The sequence below is a fragment of the Saccopteryx leptura genome, chromosome 2 (genome assembly GCF_036850995.1).
Source record: "Saccopteryx leptura isolate mSacLep1 chromosome 2, mSacLep1_pri_phased_curated, whole genome shotgun sequence".
Classification (NCBI taxonomy): Eukaryota; Metazoa; Chordata; class Mammalia; order Chiroptera; family Emballonuridae; genus Saccopteryx; species Saccopteryx leptura.
The window spans coordinates 219,804,071-219,825,311 of NC_089504.1; the positions used below are offsets into that span (position 1 = coordinate 219,804,071).

Consider the following 21,241-nt stretch of genomic DNA (forward strand, 5'->3'; position numbering starts at 1 on the left):
TACTTTATTGGGTCCCTTGTTGAGTAAGGGAGTCACATGATGAATTCTGTTTTAAGAAGGTAAATCAATTTGGCAGTGATATGCAGGGAAGGAGAAGAATCTGGAACTGGTCAATGGGAGTGAATAGTGGAATAGAGTAGGAACAGTCAGAGCAGACAAACAGCAGAGCAATTTCAAAGGAAGAAACATAGTTTGGTGACCAACATTTTTCTAACACAGCCACTTTCTTAACATCGAGTTGGGTCATGTTATGGTATAAAATTTTGTCTTTTAATGGTATGTTCCAACTCATTTTGTTGGAAGTTTTCATTCTTTGATGGGCATATAAAAAATGAGTCTGGATGAAAGAACATGAAAGTTGGGTTTCCTTTCTTGTGCTCACACTGGATGGAGCCTGTACTTGTTTTTTTGGGAATAGAGGGCGCAAATGACCTATAATATTTAAATTATTTATCTCACTTTTTCCCTTTTTTTTAAAGTATGTAGAAATGACCATTCTTGAGCAGAAAGGTACAACTATATTGTTAGGAAGGGCTACAAGAGAGAATTGCTAGACTTGAAATTCTACGTTTGAAATGTGTCTTTTCTGTTGGAAATGTCCATTTCGTAAAACAGAAGGAAGTGGGTTGTGAGGCTAATTAAATTTTTAAATGGAAGTTTACTAAATATATAAACTGTATTTTCTGAATTCAAACTAGGAGTAATGTTACTTTCAGAAATAAGATAAAAAAGTTGATTCGGAATGCTGATTATATACCTTTAATACCATAATTTTATCAGCTGTTTTTTTGAACAATTTAAAAAATATACTCTTAAGTATTTTAAGAATCTGCTTTAAGTTTTTTGTTACGAAATAACTGCTTATGTGTCTTAAGATAGAATATATGTAGTGAACTGTTTATACTTTGTTTTGCTTAGAAAGTGAAATGGAAGATTCCTTAGGTACCTCTTCATCTTCAGCTTCAAATAGTTCAGAGGAAAGCAAAGGGAGTTCAAGAACTTGTGTATCCTCCTTGCGTGGTAGGCTGGCCAGAAGCAGCAGTATCAGAGTGACCAGAACCAGAGCTGCTCAAAGAAAAACTGGTAAGAGACTCTCATTGGTGCTTTGGAGGAATGTATAGCAAGAGAATTCAAACACTAAACATGGAATGGTTTATTGACTTACTACATCTAAATACGATTAAATGTCTATTAGGCTTTTTTAAAAAACTGAGTTATAATTGACTTATAATATTATATAAGTATTAGTTTCAGGTATGTAACATAATGACTTGACATTTGTATACATTGTGAAATGACCACGGTCTAGTCACTCTCTATCACCATATGTAGTTACAGAAATTTTTCATTTTTTTTTGAGATATGAGGACTTTTAAGATTTACTTTCTTAGCAGCTTTCAAATTAGCGGTACACTATTAACTATAGTAACCATGCTATACATTAAATCCCAATGATTTATTTTATAACTGGAAGTATGTTCCTTTTGATCCCCTTCATCCATTTCACATCTCCCTCTGCCTCCTAACCCCCACCAGTCTGTTCTTTTATCTATGAGCTTGTTTTTGTTTTTCAGCTTGCACATATATGTGAAATCATACAGTATTTGTTTTTCTTTGTCTAACTTATTTCACTTAGCATAATGTCCTTAAGGTCCCTATGCTTTTGCAATTGGCAATGTTCCATTCTTATGGTGAATAGTATTCCATTGTACATGGATATGACATCTTCTTAATTCATTTATCTATTGATGGACAATTTGCTTGTTTCTGTATCTTGGCTATTGTAAAGAATGCTGCAGTGAACATTGGGTGCATAGATCTTTTGGAATTGTTTTGTTTTCTTTGGATAAAGACTCAAAAGTAGAGTAGCTGGACCATATGGTAGTCTAGTATTAATTATTTGAGGAACCTCTATCCTGTTTTCCATGGTGGCTGCACTGATTTACATTCCCACCAACAGTACACAAGGATTCCCTTTGCTTCACATACTTGCCAATACTTGTTATTTGCCTTTTTGATAATAGCCAGTCTAGAAGGTGTGAAATAATACCTCATTGTGGTTTTGATTTTCATTTCCCTGATAGTTAGTGATGTTGAGCATCTTTTCATGTGCATGTTGGCCATCTATCTTTTGTCTTTGGAAAATATCTATTCAGGTCCTCTTCCCCATTTTTAATTAGGATTTTTATTTTGCTGTTGAATTATATGAGTTCTTTATATATTTTGGATATTAACCCCTTATCATATTGATGGTTTGCAAATATTTTATCTCATTCAGTAGGTTGTCTTTTCATTTTGTTGATAATTTCCTTTGCTGTGCAGCTTTCAGTTTGATGATTCAATCCTTCTTGTTTATTTTTGCTTATGTTGCCTTTGCTTTTATTGTTGGATTAAAAAGTTCATCACTAAAGCCAATGTCACATTGCTTACTGCCTGTGTTTTCTCTAGGAGTTTTATGGTTTCAGGTCTTATATTAAATCTTAAATCTCTTCTGAGTTAATTTTTGTGTGTGCTGTGAGATAGTAGTTTCATTCTTTTACACATGCTGTCCAGTTTACCAACACTATTTATTGCAGAGTCTGTCCTTTCCCCATTGTGTATTCTTGTCTTGTTGTAAATTAATTGACCATATATATGTGTAGGTTTGTTTCTGGGCTGTCTTTTCTGTTTCATCCTGTAGGCCTTTTAGATTTAGAAAGGAAGTCTATTCTGGCAGTAAAATATAAGGAACATCAGTACTAAAATAATGTCATTAAAAAATGAAATAAGGAAGGCTTTTTTAATCTTATTGTTACTTTATTTCTAAGGTCCAGTTTCTTTAGAAAATGGATGTGGCAGAAAAGCCACTCGAAAGAGAGTCTATTTAAGTGACTCTGATAACAATTCATTGGAGACTGGTGAAAGTCTAAAAGCCCGAGCTGGCAACAACCGGAAAGTGCTACGAAAGTGTGCTGCTGTGGCTGCCAACAAGATAAAGCTCATGAGTGATGTCGAGGAGAATTCCAGCTCTGAAAGTGTCTGCTCCGGCCGCAAGCTGCCTCATCGCAATGCTTCTGCTATAGCTAGGAAAAAGTTACTCTGTACTTCTGAAGATGATCAAAGCTTCAAGTTAGAAACTGATGAAGAGGAGCTAAAAGATCAAAACCAGCCATCACCAGTGTCCAGTTGTCATGCTGCCCAGAGCACTGCCAATGGAGATTCGGAGTCAGAAAGTGACTTGCAGGTAGTCTGGAAAAACTGGCATGCTAATGGTTACAAGTCCCATATGCCAACAACTTCTAAAACAAAATTTCTTAAAATAGAGTCTTCTGAGGAAGACTCTAAAAGTCATGGTTCAGATAATGGACATAACAGAACTACTGGCCCATCAATGTCTGGGCAGAAAGTTAAGACAGGAAGCATCTCAGGAGCAGAGGAGGGAGCAGATTCTGAACCCCAAAAATATGCTGGTAGGAAATACAGCACAAGTCTCAAGAATGCTTCTTCACTTAAAAAAGCAATGATCTTCAGTGATTCAGAGGACTCTGAATCTGAAGAAGATAGAGATGATAGATGTCACAAAAGAGAAACAAACCTGATGTCGGCAAATTTGAAGTGTGAAGCTGTTGCTGGGTCCCCCTGTCTCTCAGCTCATGTATCTGAGACTGGTTTGGATTCAGAGGATGACAAAATGAAAGAGAAACCAAACAATTTTATGAAAGGTAATTGAAAACATTTCACTGATTTATTCTTGTCCTTTCCTTATAGCATTCCTTTTTCTTGCCCGAGACTTCCCTTTGCCAGCTATTTTCTCTCCACCCCATGCATTACTCATTAGTCTTTTCTGTGCATCCCTTATATATCTATGTCTGTAGATAACTGTTGGTATATTTAGTTTTTATTCACATAACAGGCAATCTCAGCCTTAACTATTTCTATTAAAAGATTTCACTTCTTCTGTTGATAATGGGGATATTATATTAACGATGGGTTTAAGAAAAGCAGAGATAAGCCCATTTATAAACTGTCATGATGATAGTTTGAGAAGAGGAAAGAAAATGGTCTAGGACTGGTTGAAAGGAATGTGGTAAGTAATAATAACAGCTACCAGAGAAGCTGCTGAGATGTTCTGTGTATCATGAAGTTTTTCTAAATGTCTGTTGTTTATTAATCAGTTTAGTCTTCATATCTTTTATGAGATAGGGACTATTATTAGTCTTATTGTCAATTTTAGTGATAACTCTGGAGCATGGAGAGGTAAAATAAGTTGCTATATTAAGATAATACTCATGGTAAACAGGGATTGATGAAAAATTAAAGAGCAAGATGCAGCTAAAACTTGGATGAAAAGTTGTTGGTATGATAGGAACTTGAAGGGGAGAGTTTTAGGGAGGCTAAGAGTAAGCAACTAGTTTGTATACCTTAGTGTAGTGGTCAGAGTTGAGTCTCTATGCATGTAATAAAGTGTTTTAGTGTTAGGTGTCTTGTGTGTGTAGCTAGAAAGGCCTGGGGTTTTACTGATGGGAACATGTACTTGTGAATGGTGCTGAGCCTGTCAGGTCACTGCTCCCATCGCATTCACTGCCTCTTCCAAGTTTTTAAGAATGATTTCTGAACTGCAGTTATTTAAATGTTCTATTAAAGATTAAAGGAATACTCTTATTTTTAGATTCTACATCACAAGACCATGGACAAAGCAGAAAAGTTTCCAGGAAAAGGGTGTATTCCAGTGACTCAGACAGCAATTCGAAGGTGGTTAAGAAATTCTCTAAAGCCAGAACAGGTCTCCTAAGGATTCCTAGAAGATGTGCAGCCATGGCTGCCAGTCAGAGTAAACCCCGGAGTGATATGGGAGGCGTTAGTGTAGAGCAGGGGCGTACCAGGAGCAGAAGCAGAAGGAGAAAGCCTCTACGCTCTGTGTGTACCACGGCTAAGAAAACAGAGAGTGATTCTGAGGGAGATGTAAACTGGGAACTGCCGAACGAACAGGAGTCCTGTGAAGGAGAGCCACACGGAACTAACTCAGACAGGAGCACAAAAAGCACCCGTCAGTCTTTAAATGAAGACTCAGATTCTGAAGGCGTGTCGGATTCAGAACATAAGAACAGGCATACCAGTAATCACAAAACAAATGTTGCACCTTCTAGAAAAAAGAACTCATTGATTGGGTCTTCAGAGGAAGATTCAAAAAGCCATATTCCTGGGGGTGAAATGGATAGAAAGCTTTCTTCAGAGTCAGTTTTGGATCAGAAAGCTACTGCCGAGACTAACTTTGAAGAGGAACTGAATTACGGGCTGCGCAGGTGGAACGGCAGAAAACTCAGGACCTATGGGAAGGCTCCTTTCAGTAAGACAGAAGTGATTCAGGAGTCGCAGGAAGCAGCTAAGACGGAAATAAAAAGGAAGAGACTGCAGCCTGAATTGAGAAGTGTGAAGATTTCCGAAATGACAGGGAATTCAGAGTGTGAACCTGACACAAGTCCCAAATCTGATTCAGAGTTGGGATCTATAACTGAATCAGATGTTGACTGTGCTGATGAGACAAAAATCAAAAAGAGGAAAGCGAAAGGAAAAGCAAAACTAGTTAGAAAAGGTAAAACTTTTACAGCTAACATATCTAAAACTGTGAGGCGACAAAGACAGAGCAAGCGTTCTAGGTTAAGTGTGGATGACAATGACTGGGAGGATTTGGACTATGCAAAATCTAAGAGAGTTCTCCGACGTTCAAAAATAAAAACGAGAAATCAGGGTAGAAGGACTGTGAGATACCATGATGGGGATGATGACAGGAACTTAGAAAATGTGTTAGAGTTTGATGATTGCACCTTATGACCTTGAGGGAAAGCCAGTTCATTCAAAGAGAAAATGGACTGGGATTTATGGTGAAACCTGGCTGTTGAAATTATTTTTTTTGTCCTACAATTCAGGGAATATATTTATATTTTTCTATGAAAAGTTATGAATGTGACTAAATCATGACTGTTATTTTTATTTGCACTTGCTTGCCTTTGTAACAGCATTCAGCACAGGTGCCAAAATATGCTTCGTTTTGGGGGCAGATCTACTTAAACAGTATTTAACTACATACAGCAAGAATTTGAAATATGTTAAACACTAGACACCCTGGTTATTGAAACCAGTGAGCATTACTTTCATGGTAGCAGGTACCATGCAGATATTTTCTGAATTCAAGAGATGGTAGTTTTTAACCCATGTCCTATTGTAGTATAACAATTTCACATGACCCATGTTTACAAATTTTTCATAAATATTATGTGCATACTGACATTATAATCATGGGAGGAGTAACCATGATTAGTAGTAGGTAAGGTACCTACCACTTTTTTTTTTTCTTTCTCTGGCTACTTGAGTAGAATGCATTCTACCAGATTTGGTCATTTTCATTGAAATGGTTTCCAGTTTTTATTTCCCCCAAATGCTGTTTAGTCTTTCTCTTTATTTTAAAGGAAAATAACACTTTTATTTTATAAATTTGAATTTATAAAGTGCTGGTAAATTATTTTTTATAATGTTTTGATTGTATATTTTAAACCTCTAAGGCCAGACCATACCATGGTTCTAGCATTTTCTTTTAAATTGTGCACTAACAAAAATGCTATATAATTTTCTTTCCAAGACCTCTTGGTATCCATGTATGGGATTTAACCAAACTCTTGGTCTTACATAGGTTTACTATGAAATAGAGAAGTTTTTGTGCCTTAGATTTAGGAAAAGTTTTTTCTTTAATAGAGTGTACAGGACTAAAAGAGTATTTAAGTTATATGTAGTTTCCCCCATTTCTATTGAAATCGTAGGGTTGAGTTTTGTTAAGTGTGCAACTGCAGATCTCACTTACATAGGAAAACAGTTAAGTGTCATTCTCCATCTCTATGTTTTAGCTTATTGCTGCCATGTGTAATCTCATGCATTCTTTGGTGGGGCAACAAAGTGTATCTTTATTAGTGACCTCTAGTTTAAATCTAAGAAAGTCATGTTTTGTGGGAAAATAATTTTGGAATCCATTTAAAATGAAACTTTTATCACATCAAATAATCATAATTATTTTTCGAGCCAAATTTTTTTTACTTGATAGGTTGTGCTACTCCAAACAGTATATGTAGGTGGCCATTCCTAGCTTGTTTGTGCCTGAAATGGACTTGATTCAAATGGTTTACATATTTTGTAGCGAAGGGGTATGTTACAGTACTCCCAACTTTTTACTCTTTATTGGCCCTAAGTATTTGGTTTCAGACAAAATTTAACCCCTTTCTCCTGTGTCTCCTTAAGGTGGCAGATATGGAAGAGCACCAGACCCTGGTTTTAGTGTTAAAAGAATGTTCTTAAGTGTTGTGACTTTGTACTGTAGTTAATGGTTTGAAATGGTAGAAGGTATGCTTTCTACTGGATGTAAGGCACAAGGGGAAGGATATTTTTTTGACATTACCAGCTGAGATAGATGGGATACCTGCCTCTCCTTTGGTTTAGAGAGCTATCACCACTTCAAAACTATGATGCTCTTCTTCTCAAAGCTCGTATTAATTGTATAGTAGACAGTTTGATACAGGATAGTTGTGATGCAGGATAGTTGTCCTTGACTCTTCACCTGAAAAAATTAATGGAGTGCTTTTTACTTTCTTAATTTTAAGAAGTGGTGGTAGATGTCGTATCCATTAATTTATTTAAACTCTTCTGAAGCTTCTCTGTTTCATATCTGTTCTCAGGGTTATAACTCCATGTTTACCATCATTTGTGAAAAGGTACCAAAAAAGTCATAAATAAATATGGAATACTTCATAAACAGAAATTCTTTTGGTAAAATGATACTTGGACCATTTGGGCTTCGTCAATAGGTTATCTTTTAGACTGAATAAATTGGTCATTGATAGGCTGGTCAACTAATTACTAATTTTTTATTTTGTCCAAATGGTTAGACTCTTGTTTATATAAGAAGTATTCTGGTTTCATCTTGAAAAACAAGAATTGGCCTGGTGACTTTGAAGGCATGTTTCTCAAAATGGTAGCTTCTCAAATTCTGAAGTGAAACTAAGGGATTATAGAGAGAATCATCATTTTTATTTTTTTTTGTTATGGTGCTATTCCTAAGATTAACTTTGAATATGTGACACACACTCCTAAATACCTGTAAGGAAAATTAATAAATAATTAATAGTTCAAAATGTTTACACTGAGCACTAGAACGTTTGACCTTTTTTTCTACTTTATGTGAAAATGCGCAGGGATTTAATGCACAGATGTACTTTAATATGTTTGGGATACAGTCTGTATTTTTCTTGAGAGAGAAGATAAAAGGTTATGTGAACTGATACAGAAGTGCTGTAACTTTACATTTACATTGCACATGAAGTAACTTAATGGTATATGAAAAAAGACTACTGTGGTTGTGTATGTCCAAAGTCCTATGATTTTATTCATTTATGGTTTAAACAAAAAGGTTGGAGGTATTGAGATTTGTTTTTCGATTTCTTTGAAAGATTAGTTTTACCAAGCATTATTAAGAAAAAAGGATTTCAGACACTTAAAAAATAGGTGAGGTCTTAAAAGCATTTCCCCCCCATATCCTACTTAATTTAAAAAGGGTATACTGACAATGTATAGTAATTTCTGAATAAAAGGAAAAGTTTATCCCTAGATAACTCTCAGGGGTTGTTCTCCCTTTTTTATTTTAGAGGCAAATCTCTGATTAAATCCTTTCTCAATTTAGTAATCCTTAGAAAAGGATAAAGCAATTATACCTTCTAAATTAAAATACAGTAGTTCTTTTTAAATCTTGTACTTGAAAATTAGTTTTATAACAAGGAAATGGAGGAAAGAACTTATGTTTTAGGAAAATGCACTTCAAAACCTAGAAGTGCAAATGGAGAAAGACATAAATCAATAAAAATGTCTGAGGGTACTGCTGTCCAAAAACAAGGTTAAGAGATGTCACCAAATCCTTCCCACTCCATTGATTGATGACATCTTAAGTAAAAAGTCTTATATATAATAACATTGGGTCACGACTACATTCCTTGTCCCTCTTCTAGCCTTTTCCCCCCCTATGGAATAAATACATACAAAATTTAGTAACTTCATTGTATAAGATTAAAAATAAGCTGAAAGGATTTTAATCTCTTCTCTCAGGACATACTTGATTTGATTGAAGAAAATGATGGGGTTTTATATCAGAATGTAAGAACATTGTTAAAGGTGCATATATAGTACTTTTGGTTTCCTTGCTACTTAATTGCATTGAGTTTTTGAGTAACTTAAATGGCCAGATAACGTTTTTTTGTATTGACATTAACTAGAGTTGAAATACCAGCCCCATTTTTTTCATTGATATTAAGTCAGCATATTTACTCTGGCAGGTATCTTGTAGCTGTCACCAAATATTTTAGTTTTCTTATACTGAATGGAAATTATAGCTCAATTATTCTAGTATGATGGGTACAACAAAGCACTTTCATTGTAGAAGAAATTTTTGTCTGTTCATTATTTAAGTATACCTTGCACTTCTGCTATGGATATCAGGAAATAATAAAGCAGAAACCCTAAGAATTTTCAAATTAACAGTATAAAGACTCTCTTATTCTAGTATTTGGAAACAAAGACCAAACCAAAAAATTTGTCAAAGCCAGGGAGAAAATGAGCGTTGTTGGAAAATACAGTCCAACTAATTAGTAAATGCTAATTCTACTTGTAGCTCAATTGTGAATTAATGGAAAGGTTTGAAGTGGAAAATATAGTGATGAGGGCTGTGTTCTCCTCACATTTAAAGAGTATTTTTATAGCTATTTTCTTAAATAATCGATGTTGCCTAAGGATACATGGGAATTCTCAAAGTTCAGGGTTTGTTTGTTTTTTACCACTCAATCTGCCAAGCTTGTTCCTAATATATTAATACGGTAAAAAAAAAATCTAGACTCTTACTGTAGTCTTCTCCAGGATTGCTCTTACAACTTTGATGGAGAGAGGTTGAGGGAGGAGGCAGTCGCAACATTTGGGTCCTACCAATCTGTAGGCTCCTCTCTTTGGGAGCATGTTACTATGTAGCGCCTTGTCAGAACTCATAGTTGCACTTAATATAATTATAAGTGTTACAACATATATATTTTGTGGTTATACCTTAGTTTTGAAGTTAATTTTAAGGTAAGTTTTATCACTTATTAAAGACTTTCATGGGAATTTGAGCTGCTAAAGAGAAGGAGGTATTCTAACTGACCTAGCTGAAATGAGATGACCAGCCACAAACTGCTGACAATGGCAGCAGCCCACCTTCTGGTGGTTCCACAGGAAAAGACTGAAATGCCAAAAGAATCTTTGGTTTTTAATATACTGACGTTAATTTTCTAAGTGTTTATCTATATTTAGTCTCAGACTGTACACATTCAGTTCACCTGAAAAATTCTCACCATTTTATTCGAGTCTCTCAGAGAGGCAAATCTTTTAATTTTCCACTCCCACACAAGATCTCTATTTTTTTTTTTTTAAAAAGAGAATTTTTACAAGTATTTATTAGAGCCAAATTGACAACGGGCTGGGGAGCAAGATCTCATGTTCCCTAATTTTCTGAGTTTATTAGCACATCTGAGCATTTTCATCTAGGAACCAGTTTTTTAGTCAGTTACTAACTGAAAGAGTAAGAGTGTAATTTAATAAGGCTTTTTTTTTTAATTGCTTCAAGCCTCCTGGGTGATTAATTCAGTAAGATCTGCAATGTGGGGTCCATTTTCCTTCCAGCTTACCTTGACCTCTTGTCATAAGCAGTTCCCTGATCTCTACCCACTTGTGATTTCTCATGCGGGCAGAACGCAGGGCTACGAGCTGGGTGGCTGAGGGAGACTGAAGGGAGTCGAGATGTCCTTGAACAAGGGATGTCATTGGATTCCTTGTGACCCAGCTGCTTTTCATTTGTGAAGAAATAAAGACAATTGTAAACTCAGTATTTACTTCTGATACCTTATGCTGCCTGTTAGTTTGAAGTGTGCTGAGATATTTCTTTAAAAAGTTCATTAAACAGATAAGTATCAGATCCCTCTCATACTTCATTGAGCTTTCATCAGCTTTTTAGAAAAATAATTAGAAAAGTAAAAAATCTTGTGAGAATGATAATAAAAATGTTGTTACCAGTTACCTTTCTAGTAATGAGAGAAGCTATACCTTGTTAGTGGTAGGTGCAAAACAAGACAATTCAAGGTTCAGTGGTAGCCTCATTGAGTGTATTGAAGACTTCATAAATGAAGAACTCTAGATTATGGATTCATTTCTGAGTCTCCTGACCTGCCACACTGCCACACCGTTGGAATTGACACCTCTATTACCAATTCCCCTAGAAAAAAATTGTATAATGTTAAACCCAGAGAGTTACAGAAAACTTTATTCTATAGCCATTCTCTAAAGAGACTTCTCAGTTTATGGAATCCTTTTTGCAAACCAGCTTTAGTGGGGATGAATACCAGTGAGAAAGCCTATTTGCTTCCTGAGTTTTGGTCATTTCATTGTTCCCAGCAAAGGGAGGCAGTGAAGAAAGGACATCTCAGACCAGCTTTGACAAAGCCTTGCTGGAGACAGATTATGATTTGCAACTAAAAGGTTTCCCCTCTATGTGGAATTTACCCACCAACCACACCAATCAATAATATCAGTACTTGAAAAGTACATGAAATAGGCTCTATTTTCATTTTGATTTAGGCATTCTTTTCTCTTGTTCCATTCTCAAATTTGTTTTAATATTCCTGTTAAAATGCTAATCAGATTAAAATTCTTTATGCTTCTATAGCAAGGATGTGTAATTTACTTTGGATTTAGGAAAACAATTTTGTATCAAGAAGTATAATCCTTAAAATATAGAAACGAGATTATTGCTTCTAATCAAAGCTGTAATGTCTCTATCTGCTTCTGTTCACTGCAGACCATTTTAAAATACACAATGATCTGAGTTATTATTTAAAGTGGCTATTTAGGTAAGCTGATAAGAGTATTACAAATGTAAATTTTTATTCTAATGAGGTTTTTGCCATACCCATATAGGGATTCATTTATAGGCCAGCAACAATGCTTCAAGCACTCAGTGACTTCCAACACACACAACTGACCCAAGACCATCTGGGACACTAGGACTTGTGGAATTGTACTATCTTGTTAGTATTAAATAACACTATCACAAATGTATTGTTAGAGCATCCTCCAAAAAATTTTAAGCTGGTAAATTAACATATAAATTGGACTTACCTAATTGAATTATCCTGTATATATTTCTAAAAACTAGTTTTTCAAGGAGAATAAAGCACTTTATAATTTACTAAGTTTTCAATAAAATTAACTGACTTATATTTATGTATTATTTTAATTCCACTCAAGTTACTCTTCCTTAGATTATTTTATTCTTTATGAAATTTTCACTTTATGTTCCAAGACTTTATTTAAAATTTTTATTTGATTTTAGAGATAGAGGAAGAGAAACTCAAATTTGTTGTTTCATTTAAATTTTGCATTCATTGGCTGATTCTTGTATGTGCCCTAACCAGGGATCAAACTGCAACCATGGCATATTGGCACAACACTCGAACCAATTGAACTACCCAGCCAGGGCCTATGAGCTAAGACTTTAGAGATACAGCTTTAGCAAGTTGGAATTGCTCTATGCAATATAATATACTCTCATATGCTCCCTCACTCTGGACATAGTTATTTGAAGTTTAAATTTCCTTAAAGTGTTTTAAAAAGCCTACTATAGTCTTTTCTGTAGAATCTTAACTTTTCTCTAATTTTGGAGTACAAATAAGCATTTACTCATATGTCTTAGAGCAGGCGTCCCCAAACTACGGCCGCGGGCCGCAATGCGGCCCCCTGAGGCCATTTATCCAGCCCCCACTGCACTTCCGGAAGAGGCACCTCTTTCATTGGTGGTCAGTGAGAGGACCACTGTATTTGGCAGCCCTCCAATGGTCTGAGGGACAGTGAACTGGCCCCCTGTGTAAAAAGTTTGGAGACCCCTGTCTTAGAGTTAGTATCTACTAGGTTCCTAAGTTATCAGTATAGGGTACTTCCATCACTACATCACAAAGTAATTGCTACAATTTAAATCATTTTGTCCTACAGAACTTTTTGGTTGTAATAGGATTTTATCTTTGCTAGTCAACTGGGTACGTTGTAGGAGAGTGAACCTGTTGTCTACTTTTAATTCTTTTTCAGTATGCAAATAGTTGTTCTTTGAGTGATACTTGTATATCCCGAATCTGCCATTAGTACAAATTTCGCCTTAATTTTGCTATATATTTTAACTATTCATCATCTGTTATAGCATATTAATATACATGGGTGGGCAAAAGCAGGTTTACAAATGGCAGTATTAACAATAGAATAAATCTATCATGGACTCACAATTGTAAACCTATTTTTGCCCACCCCACTTTGCCCAACAATGATTTAATGTGCTAAAGATAAAGACTGGCTTTGGATCTATAATGTTCACAATTTAAAAATTCCTAGTGGTCTATGGCCATATCACCCTGAACGCGCCCGATCTTGTCTGATCTCGGAAGCTAAGCAGGGTCGGGCCTGGTTAGTACTTGGATGGGAGGCTAAACATTCCTAGTGGTAGGAAGAAGGGGTAAAAACACTGCACTTTAAGCCACTTCCCATTTTACTTCCCCAGCTACACATGCATGTGACTCCACCGAGCCCAAATAAATGGGGTATGCTGCGTGCGGCACTGCCGTGATGCTTAGCTTAGTCTGCTAAAATGACGTTTCTTTGCAACGCCTGGTAATTTACACTGAACAAAATGTGTTTTTAGAAATAGAATTCTCATTGGGAAAGCATGTGAAACATAATTGGCAAAAGGGACTCGTGTTTCTGGGCTTTATTTTTATTTTTTTAAGTAAAGTTGTTACTAACCTAATTGGGGAGAACTACAGTGTGTCCCTCAAGTCATGGTGCACTTTTGACCAGTCACAGGAAAGCAACAAAAGACGACAGAAATGTGAAATCTGCACCAAATAAAAGGAAAACTCTCCCAGTTTCATGCCTATTCAGTGCAATTCAATGTGGGTTCACGCAGTTTTTAGGGCTCCTTAGGTAGCTATCCCGTATAGCCTCTACAGACTCATCACTGACTGATGGCCTACCAGAACGGGGTTTCTCCACCAAACTGCTGGTTTCCTTCAACTGCTTATCCCACCGAGTAATGTTATTCCTATGTGGTGGCACTTCGTTATAAACGTGCCAATATTCACATTGCACTTTGGTCACGGATTCAAATTTAGTGAGCCACAGAACACACTGAACTTTCCTCTGTACCATCCACATCTCGACTGGCATGGCCGTGGGCTGCTCCGCTGTATACATGGTGTTACGTCATCATCTGCGCATGCGCACATGCTGCCACATCATCCTACCGAAACTGGGAGGGTTTTCCTTTAATTTGGTGCAGATTTCACATTTCTATCGTCTTTTGTCGCTTTCCTGTGACTGGTCAAAAGTGCACCATGACTTTACGAACACACTGTATTATGGGTCTTGGAGAAAGCACAGGCACATCTTTGAAATGCATTTCATAGATTTACGGTAAAAGCGGAAGGGCTTTTCTTCTGAGGGCAAAAGACTTTACTCAGGATTCTTGCTGTGTTAACGGGTCAAGCAAAGAAGCTGTTTTCACCTGTACTCATTTGTCCTTAATGATGGGAGGGCCGACATCTCCATTTACAGAAGGAAAAACTAAGAAGGTTGGTAGTTGGTACTTTCACTGATAGAGAATAATGCTTGATAGCTGACATCTCAAAACCCTACTTTCCAGTCCTGAGTAATGAAAAGGCTGTAGTGGGAGTGAGCTTTCCAGATGTCAAGTGTAATCATTTCTTGATTTACAGCCTGTCCTATGGACTGCTGATTCTTTGAAAACTTGAGGCCAGGACCTATAAACTCATCCCCAGCAAGACTTCTGTACTTTTTTTCTTTCTCTTAGAGACAAATGACACACAAACACACGGAGAGATGAGAAACATCAACTTGTAGTTGCATCCCTTTAGTTGTTTGTGCACTGACCGCCTCCCAGTCTTGACAGGACTGGGAGGGGTGGGCTCCCAACTGAGGAGAGGGGTGGGCTCCAACTGAGCCAGTGACACCTTGCTCAAGCCAGCAATCCTGGACTTCAATCCAGTGGCCATGGGGTCATGCCTATAATCCCATGCTCAAATTGGCAACCTCGGGGTTTGGAACCTGAGTCCTCAGCGTCCCAGGTTGATGCTCTATCCACTGTGCCACCACTGGTTAGATAAGACTATGTACCTTTAAAATGGTTTTAGCTAGTTTGATTCCTAATGACTTCAAGACGAGATTGCCAAGGTCCTGGCCAGGTAGCTCAATTGATTGGAGTGTTGTCCAGATATGCCAAGGTTGTGGGTTCAATCCCCAGTCAGGATACATATGAGCATCAATCAGTAAATGAATAAGTGAAACAACAAATAGATGTTTCTTTCCATCTTATAAAAGACTAGATTGCCAAGAGATAAGTCCTAACATTCAGGGGTAAATGAACTTTAGATGCATTTTTATCAAATACTTCTGCCCTAGAAGAGTACTATTTGCTCTGTGTTTGAAATTTGAAAATCTGGCTTTGGGTGCACCTACATAGGTAACCGTGGAGTTAAGTAGTAGGTCCACCACCACATTGCTCCTCAGCAAAGCTCCCATGTGTTGGATCCAAGCTGCCCTTGGGAAATCACGTGATGGGTCTCTTTTGTCTGATGGGTCCCCTTCACTTTCTAGCTCCTGGCTGCAAGGACACTTTCTCAAAGGAAGCCTTCCTTGCCCCTTAGAGGAGCTTGTTTCTAAAATATGTTCTCACAGCATCTTCTTCATTCTTTATAGCAACTATAGTTACACGTGTAGAATTTGTTTTTGAATCTCATCCTGATCCTCTGTGTGCCCGGCACATACCTAGTTCCAAAAATATTTGCATAATGAAACTAGGATTTAACAATTCCAGTCTGACCAGGCAGTGGTGCAGTAGATAGAGTGTTGGACTTGGATGCAGAGGACCCAGGTTCAAAACTCCAAAGTCGCCAGCTTGAGTGTGGGCTCATTGGCTTGAGTGCGGGCTCGTTGGCTTGAGCATGGGATTATAGACATGATCCAATCGTCGCTGGCTTGAGCCCAAGGTCGCTGGCTAGAGCAAGGGGTCACTCGTTCTGTTAGCCCGCTGGTCAAGGCACATATGAGAAAGCAATTGATGAATAAGGAGACTAAGGAGCCGCAATGAAGAACTGATGCTTCTCATCTCTCTCCCTTCTTGTTTGTCCCTATCTGGCCCTCCCTATCTGTCACAAAAAAAACAACAAAAAAAACAATTCAGTTATATAAAATGCACAAATATTTGAAAAAATTAGGATTAAAACCATGTTTCAGTTCTCTAAAACAAATATACAGTTCCTTTTTATCTACTAGCTACCAATTTAATTGGTTGGGGTTTTTTTTGACTGAAGGAAATACTGATATTAGAATTAAAACTTTAAAAAGTATCTTGAAATCAAGCTGATGCTGTGTCATTGTATCATTTCCTTCTTGTTTAGGTTCTAGGAAAATTTCAGAACTATTTCAGAACACCTATTGAATATTTTAAAGTAGTTCAACATAGAGTGCTAGAAATGATATGAAAAATTTAAAACTTGTATGTGGTTCTAAAAATTCAGATCTTAGATTAACAGCTTTATCATGCTAGACGTACTTAACCCCAGTCTCACAAATGTGCTACTATCTTAAATGTCCATTATCCTTACAGATAATAAACTATGCCAGGTGGAGGGAACTTAGCTCTTCAGACTTTCTTCTTAGATAAGGAAATGCAAGATTATATATTAAAGTCAAAATTATGTAGTACTGACGATCACTTATGTTTTTTTATTAATGTGAATAGTTTTACAATTTGTTGTTTAGGAATGTATTGCTGAGGAATGTAATAAGTAGTAAAATCTTGTGTTACAAGATTTTTGCATTTACATGAACTTTCACTCATTTTTCAGAATCTGATCCTAGAGACAGAGAACCCAATACAAAAATGAGAACATGTTTGCATAATCAGAAGGATGCAGTGCAAATGCCTAGTGACACTATGAAAGCAAAAATGGTGCCTGAGAGAGTTCCCCGCAGATGTGCTACTGTTGCTGCAAATAAAATAAAGATAATGAGTAATCTAAAGGAAACGATTTCAGGATCAGAAAATGTCTGGATTAGGAAGAGTAGCAGAAAACTGCCCCATCGAAATGCTTCTGCTGCGGCTAAGAAAAAATTACTGAATGTTTATAAAGAGGATGATACAAGTATAAATTCTGAAAGTGAAAAAGAGCTAGAAGATACTAATGGCAAAATGTTTTTGCTTTAGATCAGATCAGATCCTGGAAAGAAAAAGCACAGTAGTGACCATGAAAATGTAGAAGTGGAATCGAGAACAATGAGGGCCACAAGTAAATGGCAGTTGCATTCTGCTCCTAGCTCTAAAGTTCACCCCTTCTTGGCACCTTTCAAGGAATTTTCTGAAAGCCATAAGCCAGTCGAAGTGGGTCCTAGGAAGGCTTCCTCCCAGTGAGCCTTTGTACAGACACTACAAAGAATTCTGAGGAGGGAAGTCGATTTGTGAAGCCTTATAGTGGGAGAGGTGGAAAGACTAATGGCCTCTCATAAAAAATAATTCCTTTTCAGAAAGGAAGGGCCTTGGAGAAATTTCTCGATTCCTTACAGGAAGAAAACAAGCTGTCCCTCCATATCCCAGGGGTGGGTTGGTTCCAGGATGCCCCCAAAACTGCAGATGCTTAAGTCCTTTCTATAAAATGGTGTAGTATTTGCATATGACCTAGGCACATCCTCCCATATACTTTGTCATCTCTACATTATAATACCTAATGCAATGTAAATGCTATGTAAAAAGTTGTTACACTGTATTGTTTAATGACAAAGTACATGTTCAGTACAAAGCAACTATGGTTGGCCTAAGTACATAGTATGCATTGGCAACAATTTTACTTTTTTCTCCAATAGAGTATTCTTGACTTGTGGTTGGTGAGATCCCCAGATGTGGAAACCTTGGATATGGAGGGCCAACTGTAATGGGAAGTGTACAGGGTCTCTATAGCAAAAACCTAAAGGAATGAAAAATATCAAAATCTCAACCTGCTCATTTTAAGGATTCTTCATTAGAGAGTATAAAAACTTAGACCACCATGTCTATGGTGTCATTGTTAAACTAAAAATAAGGCACATTTCAGGAAGTGCCATTGACCCTATATGACTCTTGAACGAAGCCAATACTTTAGCAAGACATAGTTCCTTTAATTCACAACCCCAAAGTTGAAACAACTTAAGTAGGACCTGGGGATTCAATGATGGGGATTTTAATAATCGAGTTCTGAAGTAGTGTTGGAAATAGAGAAAACCCATTAATGTCTTATTTTGTTTATAATATTGGAATTCATATTGAATGATGACCACTTGAAATGACTAATTCAGGGAATATATATTTTTTTATGAAAGCCAAGAATGTAACTATCAACTTATTTTCCTCAGTTTTACTTTCAGGTAGCAGCATTTACAGAGATGCCAAAATGTGTCTCATTATGAGGCAGGTCTTAGTTTTAATCAGTTAGAAAATAACAAGTATAAATTAAGATTGAAACAGTCATATTTTTAGATGATACAGTGACATCATCTTATGTTTCTCTATAGTACCTTAAAAATTAGAACTTTATGAACACTTTGAGGGAATTTATTACTATCTCATGGCAGACTTGAATGGCAGTATGTCTGGGTTATCTCGTGGCCTTCACTGGGATAGAAAAATCTAGTCTTGATACTATAAGAATTTCTTTGCAATTAGGTTTAATCAATTGTTAATAGTTATTTATTGAAATTAAAATAACCAGATTAAATGAACATAATGTCAAATCTTTTTAACACAAGACATGCAATTGGAAAACTGAGTTAGAAGTTGTTTCCCCATTTTAAAATATCTGTGAATATTAATACATGATTTGTATGTGTAAATCTGAAAAAGTAAAATATGGAAACCTAATTCTATTCCTTTTTCATTAAAAGACTAATGTAATGCATATTTTTTGGTTGAACAGATTGGCCAGGTGTCTGGATTACTTGAGAAATTTGCTTGTGGCTGCATGTCTGCTTAAAAAAAGGCTTTTTGTTTTGTTTTTTTCTTAGCATAAACAGAACACTTCTACCCTACAATTCTTACCCTTTGCTCTGTTTATAGTATACTTTCATCTGAAATAGTGATACCAGTATCTTGTTATTATTGCAGGTGAGAGAGGGGAGAATTCCTAGTCAGTATTTTTAGGTGCATGGGGTTTGATTTTTGATCACTATTGAAATTAAACCTATTTCCAGTCCTATATTAACACTTAATTTTATAGACATTTCTTAATTGGGTATGACAAATACCATAAAATGAAAATATTTGTCTAAGTTAAGGTTATTTTATGCAAAGGTTTTTTTTTTTACAATTTCAGTGTAATGAAAGGATTTCAATTTTGAATTTATCTTTAAAATTTTTTTATTGAATTTATTGAGGTGACATTGGTTAATAAAATTAAACTAGTTTCAGGTGGACAATTCTATAATACATCGTGTGTATAGCACATTGTGTGTTCACCACCTCGATTCTGAATTTGTAATATACCGTGCCGGGGTTAATTTCTGTCAGTACTAGAGATTACACCATCAGCTCTCTTTCATAATGGAACTGCTTCTCTGGTTTAGTATTTAATTTGAACATATTTGCCTTTTTTTAAGTGCTTGGCTTAAACTTACTGTAACTGCATGAAATAAGCTTTTGTTTAAAACAACATTCTTGTAAAATGCTCTTAAATGTATCCAGAATTTTAATCATTGCCAAATGTGTTACCCTATTTATAATTTTAATCAGCTTTCCAAAAGTTATTTCTTCATGATATAATTGTGAAATCAAATTAAGGCTCTTAATAGTAAAAATGATGTTATTTTACTCAACAAAAGGACTAACACAAAGTGATACCCAAACCATTTTATTCTGCAATTCAGTCATTCTATAAAGCCAATTAACCCAGGAGTCTTAATGCAGTTTTAAAACATCACTTTGGTAATCTTGTATATTCTAGCTAACCATTAGTGAAGTTTCCTAAGCTCTTATGGGATAGTAATTTGGTTCTTGTTTATACTTACATGTTAAAATTTTGTTTCAAAGCCCAGTCTTATATTTTGCAGTAATGTATGAAATTGCTAAACATTGGTTTTATGTAAATGGTTTTGTTGATTATTATTTCTCCACATCTTAAAACAAGATGTTTCTAGTCACTTTTGGAGATTTTTTGATGATCTCAAGAGGCTTCCCCGACCCCAACTTACTACTTTGTGATTATTTATGGACTTCCAAAATGTAAGCAATGCCATCTAGTTTCAGCACAACTAAATCTTGGTAAATGTTTTTTTTTTTTTTTTTTAATTTAACACTGCAATACCTGGTATTTTCATTTTTATTTGAACTATAGTATACAGCTGTCCTTTTTTCTCCTGCTTGGAATAGTGTTCCGTGAACTTTGTCTTCCAGCAAATTTTAAAGAGAACCAGTTAAACATTTACTTTGCTTATCAGAGAAAGGCTATTTAAAGAGGAAACAAATTTTGTATTAGAAATGGCCAAGTTTTTAAAAAGAAGGTAGTATTTTTGCATTCTCATAGTCTTTAGACCAGCTTGACGATCATCAGCTTTTGAAATGTGAATTCCTACTGCCAGAGTAAAGGCCTCATTTTTATAACACCACGAAGCACTGTGTTTCTTCCTGCCCTTCCATCCTCCCTCTGTCCAATGTCCCGTGGACACGCCGGCCGGGCCGACACTTACCTGGGACCGGTCGCGGCTTGGAGCCGAGTGATTAATAAACTAAAGCTCACGCCGTGTCTCCTAAACGAGAAGGAAAACGAAAACGGAGAGAGGGAGAGAAAGGCAGAGAGGTCCGCCTCCTGGAGCACTCCAGACTGGGGATGGGGCTGCGGACCCGTGTCCCTCCCGGTCCGTTACCTGTCGGGACAGGAGTCTCGGTCCTCCGCGCGCCTCTGCCTCTCTAGTCCGCAGTCGTCTGATCTCTCGGCCTCCTCGCCAGGCTCATAAGGAGGGAAAAAATGCTCTGGTCTTACGCGACCCCAGGGTCCCGGGACGCGTGCGCGGGCTTGGTCCCCCTTAGGGCAGGGTTCCGCGGCAAGGCGTGGAGGGCGTGGCGAAT

At 36.6% G+C, this 21,241-nt stretch overlaps 1 protein-coding gene across 6 annotated transcripts in view; it reads left to right on the top strand.

The window, feature by feature from the left end:
- The window catches only part of BRWD1 (bromodomain and WD repeat domain containing 1), a 147,538-nt gene extending 126,323 nt beyond the window's left edge, over positions 1-21,215 (top strand). For 4 of the 6 annotated variants that reach the window (XM_066370173.1, XM_066370175.1, XM_066370177.1 and 1 more), the window contains 4 exons: positions 919-1,083; positions 2,808-3,701; positions 4,649-5,572; positions 17,001-21,215. In XM_066370173.1, coding sequence (XP_066226270.1) covers positions 919-1,083; positions 2,808-3,701; positions 4,649-5,572; positions 17,001-17,359 — 2,342 coding nt within the window. In that variant the 3' untranslated portion in view covers positions 17,360-21,215. Of the gene's footprint in view, positions 1-918; positions 1,084-2,807; positions 3,702-4,648; positions 8,163-17,000 lie in introns of those variants that run through there. The other 2 variants (XM_066370178.1, XM_066370179.1) reach the window with 1 other exon arrangement.
- The last annotated feature ends 26 nt before the right edge of the window (positions 21,216-21,241 follow it).